Genomic DNA, 24,219 nt, shown 5'->3' with positions numbered 1-24,219 from the left:
GTTAATCAGTGAGGTGTAAAGGTGATGGTGGTTGGATTTGTTCACCATTAAACAGATCCAGGCAGCTGTCTCCTCTTTGTGACTGCTAGCTTGACATTTACAGACATTAACTTAGGGTCCTATCAGTCTGTCATCTAACTGCTAACTCTACACCAAACAGCCAACAACAGTAGTAACAAAAATATCAACGTGAAAGTCCCTAATTTTTTCCCCAACTCACAAACTTTCAAAAAGCACGACTAAATTCAAGCAACTTTCAGAGGTCTCTTGAATTGTTTCAGGGTATATCCAAGATTTTTGGAATTTTGGATTTTTTTAGAATTTCTTTCCTGCTCCAATTTAGTTTTCTTTTTTAATTTCAGGCATTTTCTTTTATTTAAACCCAAAGTTAGTGTTGCCCTGTTTCCTTCGTCAAAAAGCCTGTGGGATTTTTCCATTGGGTTTTGGATTATTGCAGAAAATAAGATCTGTGGCAAACAAAAGTTTATGCTCCGTACATGTTTTCTTCAGCAAGATAATCTTCACAAATGAACCCTAGACATGGCCAAAATTTTGTGGAATGACTGGTGATGAGACAAAGAGCAGATTATTAATGCTGTGGGACAGCGCTTCCAGGAGTGCCAATGTGCACCTAGCCACCACTGGTGTTGGGTTGCACATTGAAAATAATTGGGGCATATTTTTTGATTCGCAGTGTTTGCCCTGCTTTAGTATGTTTAATTCTATTGGAGATTTAAGAATTTAAATAAATAAAACAGCCTGGCTTTGTCCAGAGGTTAAAACTTACGATCACCTCTAAAACTCACCAAGCCTCGGCCAGGTCTCTCTTGTAAAAGACATTTTCAGTCTCAATGGGACTTCCTGGTTAAATAAAGGTAAAATAAATAAAAAAAGTTTATGGGGAATTGTTCACCTGCCCTTCGATGAATGAAAAGCCTGCGAGTAGTTTATTAATAAGGTGCTGTTTATTTAATCATTTCATTATTCACATCTCATGGTACACTCTCCTATAGCTTTGAATTGTAGTATTTACCATGTGTAATACTGACCTCAGCCTCTTCTCCCGAGCTTCCTGCAGAAAAAAAGAGCTGTTGCAAATATGAGCTGAGCTCCAGGTTCGACTCCAACGCCACCTCTGTCCCTGGGTATGTCTGGTCGAAGGAAATGGATTCTGGATTATAGCAATATGCTAATTTTTTCTTTTTTACCCAGGGACAGAGGCCTGACGGGGTTTGGAGCCGGCTCTACAGTTACTGTCTGGTTCAGTTCTGCAGACTGTGAAGTGCTTATCTGGCTCTTTATACACACTGAATGTCCGGATTAAGTGTTTGATCACTTTAACTGTGACTGCAGAGAGTCACGACAGCATCAGGGCGCCCCTGCGACGAATACCAACTCGGCTCGGTTAAAGCCGCGTCGCCTTTGTAGAGGGCAGCGTTTTTGTTCAAGGTTCAAGATGGTCTGGGTTTGACGTGGATTAAAACTGGACTGCAGATATTTTGAGATCCAAAGTTCCTCAGCTTTTCCTGTCAGCATGCCTTTTAGACTTGCGCAAGCACTGAGCAGGAGTGTTGCAGACGCTGCCCAGATGACACGCCATGGCATCGAAAACAGACCATTAACAATTAACAGCCTCATCTGGACAGCAAAGAAACTCCCTCAAACTAAAAACAGTTAGAACCACTTGGTGCAGACTCCCACTGCAGCTTTTTTTCTTTGTACAACTTTAAGGCAGGAAGTTCCACTTTTTTTTTTTAAATAGGTCTCAGTCTTAAATTCATGCCTCCCTGCACAAGAATGGATTTTATTTTTAAATAGAGGACGGGGAGCCTGGAAATATCCTAGTGTCCATCAGGCCTGATCCACTGAAACCAAAGTCAACACGAGTCATCCCGAAGTGCTGTGCTATGCCATGTAGATGAAGGTGTTTAAATCGGTCTCATCCCGCTTTATGTACTTGTGATCTATCAGCCACTCGATCTGCTCCTTGATCATCTTCTTCTGTGGTAAAAACATGTTCTTTAGGATCTCCACCAGCTCTGTCTGCAGCTGGGCGTTGTTGATGCGCTTCCTCATCTTCATGATCTGGATAATGGCCTCCTGGAGAAACAATAAGAAAGTGCACCGTAAAACAGATGGATTGAATTCTAGTTTATACAAACACAACCACAAGTGTCTGTTCCAACTGCATGATGGGAAATGGAAGGTGAAACCATGTATTCACAGTCGGTGGTGTTACATAACAGAGGAGAGACCAGCAGTAGCTTCACCTGCACGCTGCAAGCTCATCTCCATACCTGCGTTCTTAGTATCCTGAGCTGGACGATGCCCTCATTCTCCTCCTCTCTCATTCGCTCTGTGGTGAGCTGCAGTCGACCAATCAGGTTTATCTTCCCCCGTTTCTGAACCTTTGAGTTTTTTCTGTAAAGTTGAATAAAAAAAAAACAAAACACAAGTGCCCCGGGTTAATGTACCATACAGGTCTACGGTTTTTAAATTAAAGGTGCAGGAAATTTAATTTACAGTGTGTATCTAAGTATAGATGTGCAAAGTATGTGACGTTGCAGGAAACATAAAATAACAGGTAAAAACCTCTACAGTTTATTCTGACTTCTTTTCTAATGACTGTTTATTTTATAGTAATTTCCTGGTAGAAAATCCTTGCATCATGTACATAAAAGCAAACTGCACTGAGCAAATGCTGCCTCGATTAGTTTGTTTTTAGCCACCTAAAAAAAGTGTATGCTATATTTGAAATATTTTCACCGCTCTATCTTGCTGTCAGATGATTTCAATTCCCGCCGTTATCTCAGAGCCATCAAACTCCATTGACAAAAGCAGTGGAGCATATATTCATAAATAGCGTACACTTACACTGATACGGATTCTTTTAGGCGTCTAAAATAAATGTTGCTGCTGCCCCGTCTGCAGCAGTGCATTGCTTAGCTTCTGCAGATTTGGTTTATCAAGGATGTTAGCGAAGCAACTCAGTACTTAAAATAAGCACAGCAGAAATGTCAGATTGGTCAGACCACCATGTTTAACTACATATCTTTAAACATTACAGTTAACGGCTACTAATGACAACAAAAATCTCCGCAAATGTAATCAACTTCCACCTCTAACCGGAAGTGAATGTTGTCGTTAGCGAGACGTCACAGTGATTTGATCTATTATACAAATAAAATTTGTCAACAACAGAAGCACATTTAGCTAAGCCTGTCATGTAATTATGTTATCGACTTACAATACAATACAATATATGAATATGACCTTGATCATTTTTGCTGACTTTGATATTGCCCGTTGTGTTTACATAGGTGTTTGATTACAGTTTTTTTTTTGTCCAAGATTTTTTGCACACTGTCTAGGCCAAATAAACTAAATAAAAAATTTAAAAAAAAACAAAAAACTCTATTCAGACATAATGTCAGCTAGCTGCACACGGGAATAAGGAGACAAACCCAGGGAGAAAATGATGAAATGCACTTGATTGTGAGCAAAATGTTGTCACACATCGCCTTACATTAGCACACATCTACACATACGGAAAATTATTTTGCCGTTACCTTACAATATGTGGAAGGTTAACGACCGAAGATTATTGTGACTATTTCATTAAACATGACAAAAATCCATGACTTTCCAAAACTTTCAATGATTTTGACTAATTCCATGACTTTTCAGGGTCTGGAAAATTTCATGACTTTTACAGGTTTTCAATGACCGTCATAAACGTGAATGAGCCAGTATGTCCACTTGTTTTTTTCCCCACATTCAATTCCAAGATGAGCACCCAGTGAACAGTGGCTCATTGCACTGAAGTGGCTACATTTCCAAGTCCCACAATGATGTTCAATGCTCCTGCATTGGTCGCAAGAACAGCATTTGTTTTGATCTGTTAAACCTGTATAAACTAACACAAGAGGACATCATCTCGTGTAGCACATAGCTTGTAAGTTACCGATTTGTTAAAAAGAGAACCCAGATCCGAAAATACAATGTTCGTCCAAACAAGACAACTTTTCCTTACATGAGAGAAAACTCCTGGTTTACGTAGAATAGTGTTCCTTCTGCAAAGTCTTTGGGCGAAGACACCACCGGGTCGTAGGACAACACTTGCCGCTTGAGTTTGGGAAACGCCACCAGAGACTGGGAGAGTGAGAGAAACATGAAGGATCAGAGGGAACACCCAAAAATCGGATTAATAAAACACATAAAAGGCAAACTGCCTCAAATATAGAAGGCAACGCTGACAGTACTACAGAACTAAATCTGTAGTTCATAGATGAGAATATGTTAAATTGTGACAAGGATGGTGGAGCCAAATTACTAGTTTTATTTTTCTTACTACATCTATCTAACTCCTCATCTCCACTTACCCAGAGAGTGCGTCGCAGCTCGGCGTCTGGCAGCTCAGTGGCGAGCTTGAGATTCTCAAAGCTGATCCTCTCCCTTGGCCTCTGGTTCCAGGCAAACAGCACAGCCAGCTGGAAGGTGGTCACCTCCAGGTCATACTGGCCCACCTCATTTTTAAAGGTTATCTGGAGGAAAATAATTTTGTTTAGTCACATGAAATACAGAGCTGTTTATCTTGCGCCAATGTGACGTACTCCCACACGGGTTTCACATCTGTTGAACTCACAATGCCGTTGGACATGAGGTGATGCCAGTGAAGCTTCCTGCCGCTGTGGTTCTTCTTGTAGAAGTCTTCTACCTCTGGTATCAAGTCTTCCAGTTCTGTAGGTAGAGAGACGAAAACCTTCTCGCTGCTCCTTGACCACGCTCCAGCATTCAAGATCTTTATGTTGACTGAGTCAGCTGCAAGGGGATCATACAAAGACGTTTTAGTGACTGAATAAAACTGCTTACAATTAGTGTGTCTTAAACTTGTGCAAAAATGATCTTGAAACAACCAAGTGGACTTGCATTGTCAGTGTTAAAATGTTTTAACACTAGCATTTAAAGTTCTGTCAAGTGTTGTCATTAATTTGCCTGTGTGAAACTATTACAGACTGCTGTTTGCTTTCCTGCCACGAGTTACATGACAGGAACCACTCTCATTTCTGGAAACTCAATATGAAGCTAGAACCAGGACATGGTTACTTGGATACATGTACATGTTTCATATAGACAGGAAACAGGAGGAAACAGCTAGCCTGGTAATTGACATGCCCGACACATGAAGCCAACGGTCAGTGATCGGTCAATGTTGGGCCGTTGGTGAGAGTCTGTCTCCCTAATCTTTGCAGTGTGTCCTGCACCGTCTGCCCTTGTCAGCTTTTTTTCCGCTGATTCAACATGTTGAAAATCTGTGCTGGCGATGGCGGAGCCCGCAAGTGAATGAACTCATTAATTGGCAGTTCTGTACAGCGTGCGAGAAGAGAAACAGAAGTAAGGAAAGTAAACAAACAGCTCAAGTCAAGAGGGAGTGGGCCTAAAACAAACTTGTTACAAGAGGTAGGCTTATTTTATTTTAGCCATTGAGCTCTTTTGCAGAAACGTTTAGTGATGGTTCATGTTATTGTTCACTGGCGATGAACCGATTTTAAAACTTCAGGCAGAGCCAGGCAAGCTGTTTCTCCCTGCTTACAGACTTCATTCTAGGCTAGGCTAACAGCCCCCTGGCTCTAGCTTCAGATTCAACAAACAGATATGAGAGTAGAATCTGATCTCACTCATGGCGAGAAAGCAAACTTCCTTAAACGTTGGACACTAGCTTTAAGTTTCTGTTGAGTTTTATCAATGAATTACTAGTCTGAGTGGGCTGAAGTTCGCTGCATAGATCAGCCTCTCATTGGGCGGAATGAGCCACTTGCTGAAGTCCCGCCCTACCACCTCCAGTTATGTAGCAGTTTTCAACACGTCCTTTACTGACTTTTGCGGTGTTTAATCTTGCAGGGATGCAGCCATTTTTCTGCCATGGTTCGCGTCCTGTAGGCGATATGTTTGTGGGCGTGTTACACCAAAACCTGTTTCCCCTGGCAATATTTTTGCAAGCGCACCGTTGCTGTGGCACCGCCCAGAACGATTGTGATTGGTTGAAAGAAATACAAGCAGCCGGGGCGTTTTTTTCCTCCAATCTTAAAGTGAGAGTCGGCCCAGCCAGACCTTTATTTTCTTGAGAAAGGTCTGGTGAGTGAGACTAATGAATCAACGACATTTTGATAAATAATGAATCATTTAAAGGTCCAGTGTGTGTTAAGAGGCATCTTTGGGCAGAAATTGCCATGTCGCATGATTCTACAGTAGCTCAGAACAAACACTAGCTTTAAACAGGGCCATTCGCATTTTAGCATACATCTACTACACGCTTTGCACATTTGGAGAAGTTTCAGCTCTGCAACCTCACTGCTAGATGCCACTCAATCCTTTGCTGGACCTTTAAGTCAATTATTAAGAAAAATATCAAACATTTACTGATCACAGCTGCTCAGAGGTGACAAAGACTTTACCTGTCTGCATCATGTATTATTAAGTGTGTGATTGACATGTACCACCATCTATCTCTTACCTGGTAAAGCGAGCTTGTTGTGTTTATGCATTTCTTTGAAAGATTGGTTGAGGTCCTCTGACACCTTGATGTCCTGAAACATGCGGGCCAGCTTGTTGACATAGTCAGCTGGCATTCCTACTTCCTGTTAGGATGCGTGACATCACAGGGAGACAGTTTATACAGGTGATTAAAACCTCTCACTGAAGCATAAATTGAGAGAGGCACTTTAATTTCTGTCAGGTGACACTGATGCAGCATAAAACATAAAACTTCTTCCTCTCTTACCCTGAGCCACTCCACCATGTTCTCCTCTATCTCGCTGTCTGCTGAGATGTCCAGGATGAGTCGACGGGTCAGGTGGGCTTTGTGGTAGCGCATGAATACGTCTTTGTTCTGGACATACTTCAGTACTAACAGCTGCAAAGGAAAAACACACAGATGGTTAAAGACGCCCACATTAAAAGTAAAGCTCTGCACTCTACGCCGCTGAGCCTCTCTAGTCTTCTGACCACTCAAAGCGCTTTTACACTATGCATCACTTTCACCCATTCACACACACAAAGCTTCCACACAAGGTGCAACCTGCTACTCAGTTTTTAGACATTCACACACGGAACAGTCATCAGGAGCAATATGGGGTTCAGAATATTGAGCAGAATTGAAAACACAACGTCCAGCATACCTGATATTACCAGTTCCTCAGGGCAAAATAACAATAATCCAAAGCAAACATGAAGGTTCCCTTAAACCTACCACTTCCTTGAGCTTGGCCTCTATCTCTTCAGATGTGAGCTTCTTGCTCAGTGGAGTCTTCCTCAAGAGCATGTCACAGTAGTTGGCCAGCAGCTCTGGACACTTGGACTCTGGTTGAGTTTTCAGACCGACCCTGTAAAACACAGGAGAGGAAAACTTGTGCAGTCACTTACGCTTTTTACGCAGAGGTCTCACATAGAGGGCCGCTACAATGTCTCTCTTTTATGCCTCTTTTGCATTTAAAAACATAACGACACTACGGCAGCATCCTTTTGCTCCAGTGTCTGATTATAGACAGGATTCCGCCACTGCACAACCAAAAGAGCCATGACGGCCGCAACATATAACACAACAGCACTGGGAAAACATAACATGGCAGTAACAATCATTTACCGTCCCTGTTTTATGGTGGCTGATCTCATCCTCTGCTCAGAGAGTGAGGAGCTCCCCTCATTGTTTTACAGACATTTACAGCTGCTGTTCTGCTTTTGAAAGTTAGCTGCTAACTGCTAACAGCTACCTTTTAAATCTCTCATGGTTGGTGGTACACATAACACATCCTAAAAACGTCACACTGTTCCTGCCCATTGTCTCATCCTACTGGATGTCCTGTTTATACAGACACTGTGTCGGCGCTGTTAAAACCTCCCGTGGCGGATTAAAAGCAAGACCACACTGTCCACCCATGTGGTGATTGTACTTACAAACACAACGGCGAGGTGGCTTGACAGTGTGATATTCCCGCCTTGTACGTAGTGTAAAAGGGGCTACATTACTGCCTTTATCATTCAGCACAAAAACCAAATTACACACAGTGAGCATCTCTTACCCTTTCTGCTTCATAGGAAGTTCTAATTTAAATATAGTGGCATCATTCACAACAGCTTTATATGCCTGCAAAGAAAAAACAGGACTGTGATCAGTTCAGAGCATCTTCAGACAGGCACATCCAACAATGATGCCACATTATTAACAGACAAGTCAGTAAAAGTGGAGCTCACTTTGTCTCGGGCTGTCAGGAAGCGAGGGTCGTCCTGAAAGGCCTCTTTCACCAGGCGGCTGAAGCGGTTAAACAAGGTGAGCAGCTGCTCCACATATTTCTCTGAGTCCTGCAACAGCAAAGGATTACTTCAGTCACGATACAGTGATCTGTGGGCCTGTATGTAAAATGATGCGGCTCCTTGGTTCCTACCCCTTTACTTATGGTGCCCTTGCTTGGACCACACCCATCATCAAACTCCACCTGCATTTTGATCTCAACTACACTTTTGTGACTTCATCTGGCACAGAAGTGACAAAATGTGTCCACAGACAGACATAAATACCTAGCATAATACTTAAAACTGCATCTGAGACAGCTCCTGCTACAACTGTGTCACCAGGGGGCTTATTAATAAACACTGTGTATGCACAAAGTGAGGCCTGAAAGACGCATACGCCACTTCCCAGGCAAAAGCTGGGGTCCATCAGAACAGAAATGATGGGAGAAACTTTGATCCATGCTTACCAACATTTTGGAGACTGGAAACTGGCGACGCAGATGCTGAGATGGAAGCCTGACTGTAGAAATTGCCGAATTATTTTGCTAATTTTGGCTTTAGTATGGATCCTACACATTGTTTTATGAATGAGACGCCAGGACCGTATTTCACCATGATATACACAGACTCACAAGGTCACAATGTTGTTGCGGCTGGTAATCATCCTTTAACATTCAGACTCAACTTGCATTAATCGGGTGTTAATTTCCCACCAGAATCAGCATATGTGTATGAAGCACTCACAGAGGTGATCGTCTCTGCTGTGGCCACCATGTCAGCCAGGCCGGCGCTCATGATGTGCTCCTCCAGGTCCTTCAGCATGGGCTCGATGCCGCTGGGCACTTTGTCCATGAGCGAGAACATCAGATGCAATTCTGTGATGGAGGGAAACACAATGTTGTCATTCTGTAGATAAATGAGGATTCTAAGCTCCACAGTAAACTGTGCTCTGTGTGACTGCTGCAGAGATCTTAAACCTATAGAGACACTAAAGATGCAGACGTACTAAAAAATTAATTCTGATGTCACATGATATTCATGGTTTTTTTGGTCATTGTTTTGATGTTCTCAGTAGCAGGGTCGTCCCGCAGTGAAACAGCAGAAGTGTAAGCAGATGTATTAAATCCTAAGCTTTTATTTGGCACCTGCATGATAAAACTAGCAGACGATGAGCTACTTAAAAATCCATTACCGTAGACACCCTTCGTCCATTTGTTCGATCAAACTGCACAAGCACAGACGTGGACACACAGACACACACAAATGTATTAAAACACAATGATGACATCTGATAACATCTTCAGGACTGTATCTTCAGCCTGGATGTGTTCACATTTTGGCAAACTGGCACCATTAAAAGTGTGCTGAATTAACCATTATCAGTTCTTGTTTGCAAAGTACTCATGGCTGTAAGAACAGCTGTCCCTGGTTTTCTTTGACCCTGAAGAAAACATAAAGACGTGATGATTCTCAGACAGGTTCTGGAGATAGAAGGACTCTTTCTTCTGTGATCTTCAAGCTGATTTCTGAGAGATTAGCGAGGTCGGTCACCTCAAAGCACGAACACTCCCTGATGATCCTCTGTGTATCATCACCAACTGATTTAAGAGGAGTGATGGCGACAACACATGGATGTTCTACAGGCGTTCAGATGCTGGACAACAAGGTTTGGTCAGGCCTATTTCCTGTTGCAAACCTGAGCTGGCTGAGCCTTTGGTGGGAGCCGTCCGGCCGTACTCACTCTCTGTCTCATTTCGTTTGATCATGCCTGGACACTCGGCTAAGATGGTCTCCTTGAACGACGTCACCAGTGCGTTGACGCAACACTCCATTAACTGGGGAGATAAACAGAAGGAGAAATAATTCAGGAGAAATAAGTGACAAATATGTGCTAAACATTAATAAAATGGGGGAAATCTGTTTTTTCTTGTTTCTGAGAGTGAGATAAAAAAGATCAATTTCAATCTCATGTCTAATTTGTTTGTTTAAAAAAAGAATTTGTAGTTTTAGGGGGAGTTATGTGCTGCAACTACTCCCTGACAAACAGTCATCGATTCAACTGGCACTTGTGTGAAACATCTCCTGCTATACTGATGCCAGATTTAGCTGGTGAGCATATGTTTCGGTGCAGGTCCTTGTACAGACGTGATGCTATCAAACCTGACAGTATCTTCACTGTGACCATGCTTTGCTCACTGTGACAGCAACTCTGCAGGAAGCAGCGTAGAGTCGCTGTGGTTGACTGTTCACCAACAAATAGCTCCAGTATATGGAGGGCTCGCAGCTTTGTCTTCACAGCGTCTGGAAGGAGTCAGGCGACACAAGCCAACAGTCCAGTATGCATCATGATCAGACCCTCCAAAGCTGGCGTATAGAAGAGTGAAGGGGAAGAGCCCAGGTGTGGTCTTGAAAAATGTTAAAGATGTTTTACGATTTACGTGTTGGATGAGTTGATAGAGAGGCCACAGATATTGGTGGGTTCCAGTATAAGTGGCTGGCTCATGCTGCTGGCAGCCATTGCAAGACCAGAGAAGACTGCAACTCTCTTTCTCTGGAGACATGCAAGGAGTTTGAGGAGAAGGGGGAGTGGAGAGTCTCCACCAAACACTCAGAGGAGGATTTTTAAAGCACTTTGAGAGATCATAAGACTAGAAAAGCACTACACAAGTGCAGTCCATTTACCATTTACATAACTCCCTCTAGAACCATAAATTGTCATTTTTACATTACTGTTTGTTTAGAGATCAAACGAGACACAACAAACTTTCAGATGTGAGACTGATATCTGTCTTCTATTTTCACAGTTGGAAAGAAAAAAAATAAGTTTATTTCCCTGAATGTTAAACTATTCTTTTAATGAATAAAAACTAGATGTTTTTAACTATAAAAAATATGCTGAGTCCATCTGACAATAAACAAAATGAATCCAAAAAAAAAAAGCTTAAAAAATAAATATTAAAACAAAAAAAAGCTATAAAATGTAAATACTGAAAAAATTTGTGTGTAACATTTTATAAAACAGCAAAAAGAAATAAAGCAGTTGTAACAGTGGTCAGTGTTTTTTTTTTTTTAACTTAACTCTGGGATTACAATCAGCTAAATAATAAACACTGTGCTCGTGTGTGATACCCACTGCTTGTACAGAGTTACAGTCACGTCTCGTCTCCAGGTATCGCAGCGCACGTTTCTCCTCTTCCCTCAGCTTCGAATCAGCCTGAAAATACAAACAAGTGAATCCACATTATTTCTTACATTTAAACACAGTATCTTTCACATGAAATACTCAACAGCATCTATCAGGAAAAAAAGATAATAAACAAACATTTACACCAAAAAGCATCATATATACAACTATCTATTTCTGTTGTGAAACGAAGTTCTGTGTGCATGAAACTCCTGAATCTCTCTCAGAATAAGACACAAATTCTGGCAAATCTTATTTCACTGTACATGGACCATTCGCACGTAGTTATCAACAAAGTATGATTTTATTGAATTTATTAGACAGTTGTAAGACCCCTCAACATCTATCCTGTTTGTGCACTTTCATTTGTATTGCTCACGTAGTTCAGGTGATTTGAAACTTCTCACCGACTTGCATTTTAAAGCAGAAATAGACTCTAAGAAGAATGTCAAAACAAAAACACTGGCCTCATTCACAGTGTGTACAAACAAATCTGTGCTTAAAGCGTGCACATGAACGTTTCAGTAGACATCCAAGATTCATCAATATTTTCTTACTTGAATTTGTTCATTCTTTACAAATTTAGAACAGCCTCAGATCGTGTACGCACAAATAATGAAGACTGCTGTTTATGAAAATGTAAACACACACCTTTCAATTAAATGCATAGCAAATATATCACCAGAGGATCCACAGTACGGTATTTTCAGGATACTTAAAGGAGCTATATGTAAGAAATATAAAGCAAACAGTCGTAAAATCATCCTAATATGTCACAGAGACTAAGGAATAATGTTCATATAACATACTGATCTCACCGACAATAGTACAGCCAGAATATTCGAATTTAAAAAACATTTTTATGGTCCGCAAATCATGTTTATGTTTTGAATTTGTGTTTTGGCCTGTTGCGCCACCCACTGCCATCTACCAGTCACGCAGTCAGTAGAGTCTCAGCATCAGTTACAGTTACGACTGAGCTACAGCAGCACGGCAAGCAGCATTAGCAATGTCCCGGTACATAGCATGAACAGCTGGCTCCTCCTCAGCTGTATCCCGGCAGCAGCGTTAGCAGCAGAGAAGCCGGACTTGCTCGAACGGTCCGCTGGAAAACTGAAGATCAAGGACGTGGCGACGCAGCCCTGCCATGGCAGCCGCCCGTGGGCAAACAAATCAGTCTCCAGCATGCCACTGTCCAGCAACCTTGAATCTGTAGGGGGGGGGGGGGCGGACACGACTCGCGGAAGTATTTTGAATTTGAGTGCAGTCACCGTTTTGGCCACATTCTTACATACAGCGCCTTTAAGTCATGATACAATAATACTGTCACTTTAAATGTAACAGTAAAAATATATTGATATATATTAAGATGTATTACCTCTTTCCAGCTGTAAATGATGTTCCCAAAGAAAAACTTTGTCAACATCTGTTTTATCAAATAAAATAAAAGTTTTCAGGCTGTTCATCTCACCTCAGCCATTTTTGTTTTGGTAGCAGCAAAATGTATCTAGTTGACTGAAAGAAGCAACTGATTGTATTATTCTAGTAGGCTACCTAAAGTTTAATTTGTATTTATATTATTAATAATTTATATAGTAAATAAATCAATACTTGGTACTGTGTGACAATACGATGTCACACAAAACTATTGCAATGCTAAACTGTAAACCGATATTAAAATAACATTCATTAAAAAAGGCTTTAATAGACAACATTTAAAACCACTACTTCACTAACACATGTACTTTTTTCATCCTCTGCCTTTCATCCTCATCATTTATTAATAATAAATAAATAATTAAATAAATCAACTATAAAAACCAAGTGTCCCAGTTCTAGCCTACAGTGGAGTTTATGTGTATACTGACATTTAGCAGTTTGGTTTCCATTATTTATTTATCTTTTTTTTTTTTTAAAGATATTTTTTGGGCATTTTTTGCCTTTCATGGACAGGACAGTTAAGTGTGAAGGGGGGAGAGAGAGGGGGGATGACATGTAGCAAGGGGCCACAGGCTGGACTCGAACCCACACCACTGCGGCGACAGCCTTGTATGTGGGGCGCCTGCTCTATCCACCAAGCCACCGACACCCCATATTTCTTAGTATTGTTAACAGGCTGTATAAAAGATTATGTTCTAGCAGCTGTTAAGATGTCATATCTAACCTTGCTGGAATACATTACAGTCCGTGCCTTCAGGAGACAGAGACAGACATGTTTGAACATGTTTGAGGAGAAAAACGGCTCATCAGCTGTTTCCAACAGCAACTACATTCACAGACGCTGACGGTACCACACTGGTGTGTCAGGGCCTAAATAGGTGCGTAACAACTTCCCTGCTTTCTACATGAAACACCTCTGGGCAAATGTATTTCCTCATACAGAGAAATAGGGGTGTGGCAGTTTGCTGATTGCAGATAGCGGGCACATGTCTGTCAGTTTAGAATGATTCTGACTGACCAACAGACACACAGTGGTAAGAACAAAATCAGCTGGTGCGCACGTGTCATGAATCTGATGGTAATTTTGTGTGCACACTTATTTTAGTTCACCAGTGCTTGGATCCATAGAAGTGTGCATGAAACTCATCCTAACCCAGCTATCAGCTCAGAAACCCTCCTCAAACAGGAACATTTTGAAAATTATTAAGAAAGATATTCACTTCAGCGTTATTTTAATAAGTTCTACTGTTAAAGTCTTTCAGAAAAAAAGGTCTCTGGAGAGGAAAAGGTCCTTCAAGTAACACATCCTGACCTACATGGACTTTAAGAGTAAAAACGTGACCAAACTGTGACCGTCTTCTCAGCTGAGCCGGAACATTTCTTGCTTTAATAGACACAATGCTTCAGTTTGGTTTGGAGTCAGAGAGATAATGTGAAGAAGACAAGCATGAGATCAGCCACAGCAGCGCACCACGCTGGCTGTCTGACTGTTTTCTCTTTTGATTCGTGCGACTGGCTTGTTGCCAACATCATCAAAACAGGGAAGGGGAGCCTCAATAGAAGTCTCAAGTTTTTTGCTTTGTGTTGTAAAAATGTAACCGTAGGACGGCAGCTGTTATCTTTTCGACAAAGACAACTGAAAGTTGTTTTCTGTCAGTGTGAACAGAGAGCAGGCTGGGAGCGGCACATAGAATCTCCAGAGTGGTTGGAAGCAGAGTGATTACGAAACAATTTCTGCTGCCAATTTAGCATTTCAAACCTTCCACACACACACACACACACACACACACACACACACACACACACACACTGTGCACACACATAGCATTGCTTCTCATTTTTAGATAGAGACTAGCATGAAAAACATATTCCATAAACTTCTGGGAACTTTACCTCCTGATATTTGAGTTTTAAGTTAGTAACTGATGAGAAACCTGAGCTCTATAACAGCCACATCTCTGGGCTGTGAGGTGCTATGACCATGCACACCGGCCCAAAAAGCATTTTTTCTCATAGAAAAAGTGCAGCCGTAAAACTGTGAATGTGTGAGTCATGAAATGGCTCATTATATTATCAGAATTCAACCCATTTGTTCAATAACATTTGGGAAGCCAAGAAGAGCTATATGATCAAATCATTTTATTGTATTAATGTGAAGAATTCTGGGACGCACATGCTATAAACCGGCTCAGCTGGAGGAGGACTCTGATACTCTACGGGCCCAAAAGTGTGAAAAGTCTGTGGAGATTATTCAGGTGAATGCACCAATTGAGCAACCTTCATAAGAAGGAATGGGGCGCCATCTTGGAAAGCAGTATCCAGTTCCTCTTAACCCTCGTTTCCACCAAGCAGTCCAGTTTAGTTCAGCTATGGTCATTACACATTGGAACAGTTATTTCTCTGTTAGCATTGTCAAAAGTTGTAGACGGTACCAATAGAACCGTTCCATTATGTTCCATTTTTTTTGTCACCAGTCTGTTGGAGTATCCAGTAGTTACCTGATGGAAAAATTCCATAGGCTTTTCGACGAGGACACCTGTGTGATGCTAACATCCGTGTCAACATACAGGCAAATGACATCTCTGAAGAACTCTACAGGCTCACCCTGGCAGCAACTGGCAACTTTTAAGGTTGAACACTTTCTTGCATGTTACTTAAGGCCTGCATTGACGATGTGACTCACTCAACACACCTTAAATGTCAAAATCACAACTTTCGCCAATCCTTTTGTTTTTACTGGCTGTCTTGCATGACAAACACTTTAGTGATGATTAGATTTTCAAGTACTTAAAAAAAAGGTAGATGAATTTTAACCAATTTATGCAAGCTGTGAATACTAATACAATTTCCTCATTTGTCGTTCCTGTGTGCTACAGTAGCACTGCACCCCTGCTCTGCTTAAAACATGCCAGCCTGTTCTTTTCTTGTGCTGAAAATGTTGTGCAATCAGGGAGAACAATTAAGGAGGTGCAAACATTCCTCTGCATTGTCAGGGAAGAGCAAAGACAGAGAGCTAGACCTCACCTACATTAACAGTACGGTCTGAGGTGGGAACGTGCAATAGATCTCTGGGTTGGGTACATGTCCATATGAGTTATGCACGGTTCAACAGGTGTTATACTGAAAGTGTTTAGTGAAAACACAACTTTAAAGCCCTTGAAAATTTACCTCAAAAGTGTTTCTCTCTCACATTAAATAGTCGTGACATCACCCTTTTTAACCTTCCAACCATTCAAGGGAGAAAAATGACAAATAAAAACGTAAACCTCTGATGTGAAATAACGAGAACCTTTTCAACTTTGGCAAAAAACAGTGTTTTCATCTTTGATCCCATCACTCGTAGTAAAACAAACTGTTTAAGAAATTACATCCCTGAGTCATACTCACATATTTCATGTAGTTTTGGACCCCATTTTGCTGGAGGTAGGCCGGCGCCTGTGTTCTGTAGAACCTCTCAGTAGAATCCATATATGCCTTCTCAAAGTTGTCCCTGTAGATCTGCAGCTTGTCATCCGGGTTGGAGCACAGGTTCACTGCTCGGAAAAACAACACAGCACAAACAAATACGGAGAGGTCAATGTGTGTCTGTAGTGACGCAGACAAAGGTGTCATATTAGAGTTTAACATATGATATTCAAGAGACCTCAGCAAACAGTAGAAAATTAAACAACTCAACCACAGATCTGAGGAATGTGCTGCAGTTGTTTGAAGGTACTCTGTGGAGTTGACCAGTAATAGTGCTACTGGATATTTATAAGAGTGGGGCACAGTTTTTGTTGTATCATACATGTAAAAGGACACTCACACAGTTAAGATCTATTCCAGGAAAACACTTCTGCTAGTGTTTGTAAACTCAGACTAGTAAAGTTAATTACTCTATAATATAGGAGTACAGACTGAGAACACAGTCTGAGATCAACTGTATCTCTCTATTGCAACCAAAAGTCTGGTTCTGGAAAGATTTTGTTTCAAGCAACTAAATGTGGTACACAGAACACACTCATGCTGCTATAAGCCTTGGGTAGTGCAGATATTGGACCAATAAAGTCTCACCATAGGACTCTCGCACTCCAATGACCAGCTGGGAGTCAAAGGCCTCTCCGAGCCTCTCAGCGTGGACGAGCTTCATGGCACTATCCTGTAGCCTGTTTTTAATGTTGGAGAAGATGGACTCGTTCCATGTGTCCAGCATCAGCTGACGAGACAGAGACATTTAATCAGAATATGACGACAATGGACATGCAAAACATGATCCTCCTGCTGATGCTCCTCCTCCTCACCTTGCGGACGATGCTGTCCTCCACGTTGGACTTCTTGTTGCTTCCTTGCTTGCCCATCAGCGTGATCTCCAGCTGACAGAAAGGCTTCGGCAAGATGTCACACTGCGTGAAGAACTTCCTCCACTCCACGATGTAGGCCTTGAGTAACGCCGTGTCATCCTGGTGACTCAACACCCGCTATGAAAGAGAGAGGAACACAAGACAGGGCTGATTAAAACCTACAGAATCTAACTGACATATGGACGTAATTAAAATAGTTTTTAGTTAACTTGAAACAGCATCAGCTATTTGTTTTCTTTGTAAAAACAGGGACAGTATGGTTGCAGTCTTACAGCTTGTGCTTGTTTGATGAAATCTAGGATGTCCTCTTTGAGGGCCTGGTGGATCTTAGCTGGACCTTTGTCATCCCAGAGGCACACAGCATGGACGTCTCTGAGGAAACAAAGTGAAGAAACAAGCAGTTATCTTCCTTAAAAACCATATACCTATTCCTGTTTGCTTAAGCTATGGGCAGATGCACGATGGCAAACTTACGAGAACAGGTCAAACCACTGCTGTTTGGTGACGGACTCCTGCCGTAGCAGCTTCAGCACTATGGGACGCATCAGGTCCCATTTGTCCTCGAATTGAAGGGAGCCTTTGTTCTGGACACAGACAGAAGAGAAGAGGACAACATGATTCAAACTGTTCATGAGCTTGTTCATCATCTGAAATATTAACAACACATTACAGTTCACTCTAAAAAATGATATTTTTCCTGTGCAAAGTTACACTTGTTCTAAACTCCTTTTAAAAATCTGGCCATTTTTTTGTTTCGCGAACAGAAAAAAACACCTTGGGCTATTTGCCTAAAAAGTAAGAGTCACTGAGAATACATACGTCTAATCAAGAACAAACAAAATCAGCGTTTTGCACTGAAAATGCCAAAATAAAATAATTCTTAATGAGAGACTCTAAGGGCTCATTCATGCTCTGCATTAGACACGAGGATGCAGATGGATGGAGCCCTCTATCGGTACTCTGCGTTCATTTTGTCCGTATTTGTGCACATTTTCTGAAAGCTTACAGATACAGACCAAATGGAGCAGTACCGCCAGAGACTGTGGAGGCAGGGTAGCATAATTCAAGCAAGATACGAGCACAGGAGATGAAAAATAAATTTAAATAATGGCAGTAATATACAACAATATAAAAGGGAAATTTGTGAAAAGAATTCTCTGTCTACGTCAGGATGCGTAATGGCTGCACAGACTTGCGCTGTCTACAATGCTGCCACCGTTAAAAAGGTACATTACGACAATGTCCACAATCGTGAAACTTGTGACTCCACCCTCTAGTGTCATTTTTTAGCTGTATCTATGCCATGGGACGCATGGAAGTATGAGAACAGTGACATTTACAATGTTTGAAACAAATGCATCTATGTGCATCCGTAAGGGGAGTATAAATGAGTCTTTGGGGTTTGGCTTATCTCCTGAATATTTTCTCATTAATCAATACATCATCTGGTCTTTAAAGACATCGAAAAACAGTGAGCGATGCACTTCGCAATTTTCTGGAGCTCAAGGTGAAAGTCATCATGTGTCTTGTTTTGTCCCACCAAAAGATATTAAATTTACGATCATGTAAGCCAAGGAGAAGCAACAAACTCTCTGATGTAGGACACCAGTGTGGTCATATGTCTGTCACTCACTTTTGCTTCCAAAATGACTCAACTGAGAATACATCAAAACTGACTGATGCAGCAGAGGCCGATATGTCCTGACTTTGAGTCCCAAGTATGGGCCAAGCTCCAAACAACACTGGATCTTACAGGGCGTTTCCCACACAGCCTACCAAGGTGTGTCCTAATCCCATACTACACACTGATTCTGACCAGCTTTGGGAATGTAGTGTGCTCAAATGACTAAATTAAATACACTTGAAATAGTCAACATGCATACTAATCAAGCGTGATTTTTGAGCGTGCAGTTGATGTATAATATTCTCTCACAATGGACAAACCAACTGCAAACAAAATAAACTTGAGTGGTGGCAAAAAATCTACAGGAAAACCAAAGAAAGCAAAAAAATAAATAAAACTATGTCTTTTGAAGTTTAACTACCTGTGGGATTCTTAAGTTGAGGTTGAGCTGTATCATTCTTATATAAACATCGTTGTTGTGCTGGAGGCCAGTCTTGGTCTCAAGACCATTTTTTAAAAGGCATCTGTTTTTTCAGTCCTGTCTCGGTCTCAGACACAGAGGACTTGGGATTTTATTTCAGGACTGATCAGACCAGATATCACTAAATCGCCTGTGCATAAAGAAGTGTTGAATAAGATTTTTTTAGTCCACACTTACAGTTACAGTCTGTTTTTCTACTTAAGTTGAGGGGAGGTCCTTCTTGACATTTCCTAACACATTTCTTATTTCTTCTTTTTCACTAGTTGGATTTTACGTAGTTTTATTTATGTACAAATAAAAAGAATTCCCACGCTTACAGTTCACCTCTGCAGTGCCTTTTGGTTATTTTATTTCTCATGGTACACAAATAAATACATACGCACACATATACAGTATGGCAATAAAAGAGGTGAATGAAGAGGAATCTTCATGTTTTTTAAGGGAATATGGATCTTCCAGATAAATTTGAGGGATTCTGGTTTGCATGTTCCACATTTTATTGTAAAGTAAATGTGTCACGCAGTGTGGGACTCGCACTTGTCTTGACTTGGTCTTGACCCCTCTAACTCTTGGTCTTGCCTCAATACACTCCAGTCTTGGTCATGACTTTGTCTCAGTTTAGTTGGTCTTGACTACAATACTGCCTTTAACACAATGAAATATGTTGATTTCCTGTGTAAAACTGCAAAAATATCATACTGAAGTTTAGTGTCATTGCACGCAGTAAGTTCTAGGACAACGAAATCCAGTTTAGCATCTAACCAGTTGCAAAAAAGCAGTAGCAAAATTGAAAATTGCAAATAAAGAAAAATGAATGTCCAGACTGAATAACAGACCAAAGGTTAACTTCTCAGACTTCACAGTACAACTGTCTTCACTGATGTTTATGTGGAAACATGTTGGAGTTCTCCTTTAAGGCACTGAATGTCTGCCACATTTAGGGGTTTAGGGTATCAGGCAGTGGTGTTAAGTATAGATATTCGCTCTATGCCAAACAGCATAATACATCATGTTCTACCACATGTGAATATCAACCAGAGGAACATGTAAGTGACAGGATTTTAAAAGGGTGTGTCATCAGTACAAAGAAGAAAAGAATACAGCGTCACAGATTGGTTAGGTAACCAACTGGTCCGACTCATACAGACTGCACGGAAGATAATAGGTGTAAGACAGCGTCCATCCCTGCAGTCGAGCTGAGAACAGGCTGTTCTAAGTGAGGTTGTCAACAGTTTTGATATTTTGATACTTCCTACATACCATGTGTTGATAACCACACAATCTCCATTAATTCAGACGGTACTAAAAGTACCAAATATATAAAATATATAATAATAATATATAAAAATATAAAAATTGAGAATCTACAGTCAGATTTTCAAACCAAGCTGTAATTACTTTTAACATTATTATAGTGTTGCACGGTATACCGGTACTAAAATAGTACCACGGTACTAGAGTATTCCAAACGGTACTATACTTAATTTGGAAAATACCGGTACTTTTTAAATTGATTCAATTCATTAATTTATTTAATTCATTTATGCATACAAACGCCTTCCTTGTTCCTATTGGAGCACATATTGCGCAAGTGTTGTGTATGACAACACCTGTATCAACATTCGCAGCTGGCGAGACAAGAGAAAGTCTGCCTCACAAAGGGAGACATCACAAGACAACACAAACTTGGTGAAACATTTGAGCAACCAAACCGTGACGTCCGTACCGAGGTACTTACCGAACCATGATTCTTTGGTACCGTTACACCCCTACTATTTATTGTTCTAAAGGTTTGTATCCAAAAGGACTTTTCCTTAGGAAAAGTACCAAAAAGTATCAAAATTCATATTGGTATCGGTACCGAAAAACAAAGATTTTGGTATCGTGACAACACTACATTATTATAATTATGTTGGTGTGTGTTCAGTGACCTTTTCTGTGTCAGGTTTAAATTCTGTTTTAAATTCTTGGATTGTGCCAACATTAGGTTTAAGACACACAGTTCCTCCGGCTTAATACAAGTTAGATTTAAGACTGTAAAGACTTTTTTAAATAAATAAATAGCTAATTTTCACTGAATCTGCCATTCAGGGGCCATACAAGGGACAGCTAGCTATCAGACAGTGGATCATCTGCTTTGAGCGTCATGGCTGGAAACTAAATATGAATGTTGCTGGTTCGGCTATCCTGACCTATGACATTAATGCGAGAGGTATCTGGTAAATTATTCTAAAAAAATACTTGTCGACAATCATCAAATCCTATTTCCCATGTCTTGGCATTTTTACGACTTTTGAGAGATTGATTTAAGACATTTTAACACCAACTGAGGCCTTATTTTTAGATTAATGACTTCAATGCCTTTTGAGACTTTGTAAGGATCTGTGGGAACCTGAAGGCAACTCAACAAGATAATAACCAACCCATCCTATGTGCTGCATAAAGTACAAGGTGCTGCCATCAGAGAGGAAGTTTAGAGTACCACATTGTCAAATAAATAGATTTAAGATCTTTTTTTATCATTACTTAAAAAAAAGTGGCAGATCAAATAAGGTTGAAATCCAGATGGAAACAAACAGAGCTAAATTTGTATCTATCTCACATCAGCATATGTTTTAATAAATAAATGTTAATGTGTTTTTAGACATGTCTTTGTTTCATGCAGCCTAGCTGTTTTGACCCTTGTCTTCTTATGTATGTGGATATATTTTTATGGATGCTGCATGGGTGGAACCAATGTGTGGCAATGAAGTAAACATCAAATTTTGAATAGAGGGAGGGATGGTAGGCTAATTAACGCACTGGGGCATCACCTGTCTGCCCATACTGTACATATAATTAATATTTTCCATGCTAAAGTCTTATGTTTTGACTGCAATGCCATTTTCCTCTAACAGGCTCACAGCTCTGGTCTGTGTCACCTCCCCTGTGCCCCCTGCTCGACGACATATCAGTTATGACTGACTTAAAAGACACTACCATAGATTTCTATTACGCTAAGCTTCGTTAGCAAGCTAGCATCTGAGGATTAGCGTTGACTCAATGCACAGAAACTGCTCCGACAGCTGCTTTCGGCAGCATTTAGCATGTCTTTTAAGGGGATGGTCAGCTGCAGATTCATGTGCCACTGAAGTGACAGATGATAGGAGATTTGTAGCTCACGTATGCACAGATAAAATTACATGTTAGCGCAGGTTAAACTAACGACGTGTCTCCCATCCGTTATACGTCCCGCTGTTCCTCCGTGTCTGCCTCTTTGCTTCATATTTAGTTAGCTGTGTTGAAGCTATTCTGTTTAGCTAAATCAGTGATAAGTAGCTAATGTTAGCCAGATGTAACTTAACTGCTCCCAGCTAAAGTCAACGCTGACAGCGCGCTCGTGTAAAGGTACTGCGTGATGTTCGTTAAGTTCGGAGCTAAACGCCGACACCACGCCACGCAAGTGACACGCACTTTAGCGGGCGTTAGATACAAAATAATTGAATTGAAGTGGCTCCTACCTTTAGCAAATTAGACGTCGCCATGTTCCCTCAACTTATCCTCTCGTGAAATCTCGCGAGAACTACACGGAGCGTGAGGATTAACCTTATCACATCACTGGCTCTGTTTTAGTCCTGTTTATCATACAGAATTTATTTCTTTTCGGCTTTTAAAGAGTTATGATCTTCCAGAAATAAATTTAAGTAGCTCTAAAAATATTTATTATTAATTTATTTTCTTTGCCGTTTTCTTTGCCAGCAATAATTGCTGCAATAGTTCAACTGCTGTAATATTTTTTAACAGCTCTTGAATGTACAATGCACATAACTGTACATACTTCTTATGTTTATTCTTATTTGTGTTCTCATTCTATATATTGTGGTAACAATAATAGCAAAATACATACTCTATATTTCTAAATATGCACATATTTGAATATTTTTACACACTCATAGACTCAGCACAGTGAAGATATATATTTTACTCTTGCTATCTTAAGTATTAGTCTTAACATAATGTAGCATAATGCACATTTTTATTTCTGTTTTACCGAATTTTATCACTTTATATTTACATATGTTATACTCTTATTCTTACGTCTTATAATTCTCTGTTCTTTACATTGGAGTGACTGTACAGATCATAATTTCTCCTATGGGATCAATTAAGTATTTCCGATTTTGATCCTGATTTTATTGGAAATACTGACATTCTGCATAAACCGTGTAGTAACAAACACACCAGACACATAGTCCCCTACTCAATGAAAACAGAGAGGGACTATGATAAATATGATGAATTTATGAATGTGTTATAATGTCTTGAATTTCTCAAAAACTGTACAGTTAAATAACATTAAATCTGACATGGCCACGTGCCTAATTCCCTCTCATTTCAACTGTCATTAAAAACTTCCCTGTTAGATTATTGTAAATTTTTAAAGGAATCCTGTTCAGGATGACGCTGTCTGGTGGCCAGAAATTATGAATGTGTGATAATGTAATCTGAGCTGACTTTCCCTTTAAATTGTACAGTGAAACCCGTTTACTTTTTATGGTCACATTTAGGGTCTTCCTTAACAGGAATCTATTTAAAATTTCAGCTAACCTATGTCAGAAAGACGTATCAAATGTCAGAAATTAAAGCACCCTTACCGTAACACCAAGAAAAGATCAGCATCAAAATCTAAGCTGGCTTGACCATTTATTTTATTTCATGGCTAAATTATTATTAACTATTAAGTCTTCTTGATAACATAAATTACGCCTTGACAAAAGAGCACTTTGGACATTAAGGGGCAAAGGGGAAGGTACTTGAGCACGTTTCACCTGGATACTGTGAAAAGTCAGATTTCCATGTCCTTTCAAAAGTAAATCAGGTC

General features: G+C 40.5%; 1 protein-coding gene across 2 annotated transcripts; it reads right to left on the bottom strand.

The window, feature by feature from the left end:
• Positions 1-958: 958 nt before the first annotated feature.
• On the bottom strand, positions 959-22,910 carry LOC125898575 (cullin-5). Of its 2 annotated transcripts, none has more exons than XM_049592411.1 (19): positions 22,859-22,910; positions 17,728-17,837; positions 17,526-17,625; positions 17,194-17,370; positions 16,967-17,108; positions 16,301-16,446; positions 11,423-11,503; positions 9,986-10,124; positions 9,034-9,164; positions 8,251-8,358; positions 8,079-8,143; positions 7,250-7,382; positions 6,782-6,913; positions 6,515-6,638; positions 4,646-4,821; positions 4,383-4,544; positions 4,034-4,152; positions 2,298-2,421; positions 959-2,100 (listed from the first exon to the last, which is right to left on the bottom strand). In XM_049592411.1, exons 1-19 carry the CDS (start codon positions 22,880-22,882, stop codon positions 1,906-1,908), a joined length of 2,388 nt encoding a protein of 795 aa, XP_049448368.1. In that variant the 5' UTR covers positions 22,883-22,910; the 3' UTR covers positions 959-1,905. The 2 variants fall into 2 exon arrangements, with proteins under 2 accessions (XP_049448368.1, XP_049448369.1); XM_049592412.1 differs by having other exon boundaries at positions 10,031-10,124.
• Positions 22,911-24,219: the final 1,309 nt, after the last annotated feature.

Source organism: Epinephelus fuscoguttatus, linkage group LG12, assembly GCF_011397635.1.
Source record: "Epinephelus fuscoguttatus linkage group LG12, E.fuscoguttatus.final_Chr_v1".
Classification (NCBI taxonomy): domain Eukaryota; kingdom Metazoa; phylum Chordata; class Actinopteri; order Perciformes; family Serranidae; genus Epinephelus; species Epinephelus fuscoguttatus.
Note: the sequence above shows the minus strand (reverse complement) of the source record. Positions and strands in the feature narration are given on the sequence as shown.

What these genes read in the sequence shown, in the direction of transcription:
- LOC125898575 (XM_049592411.1), bottom strand. Translation starts at nt 22,882, where the DNA reads ATGGCGACGTCTAATTTGCTAAAG. An exon ending in ACATGGTGGAGTGGCTCAGG is followed by an intron (nt 6,639 to 6,781) that starts GTAAGAGAGGAA and finishes GCATCCTAACAG; the next exon opens with GAAGTAGGAATGCCAGCTGA. An exon ending in AACCAGGAGTTTTCTCTCAT is followed by an intron (nt 2,422 to 4,033) that starts GTAAGGAAAAGT and finishes TCAACTTTACAG; the next exon opens with AAAAAACTCAAAGGTTCAGA.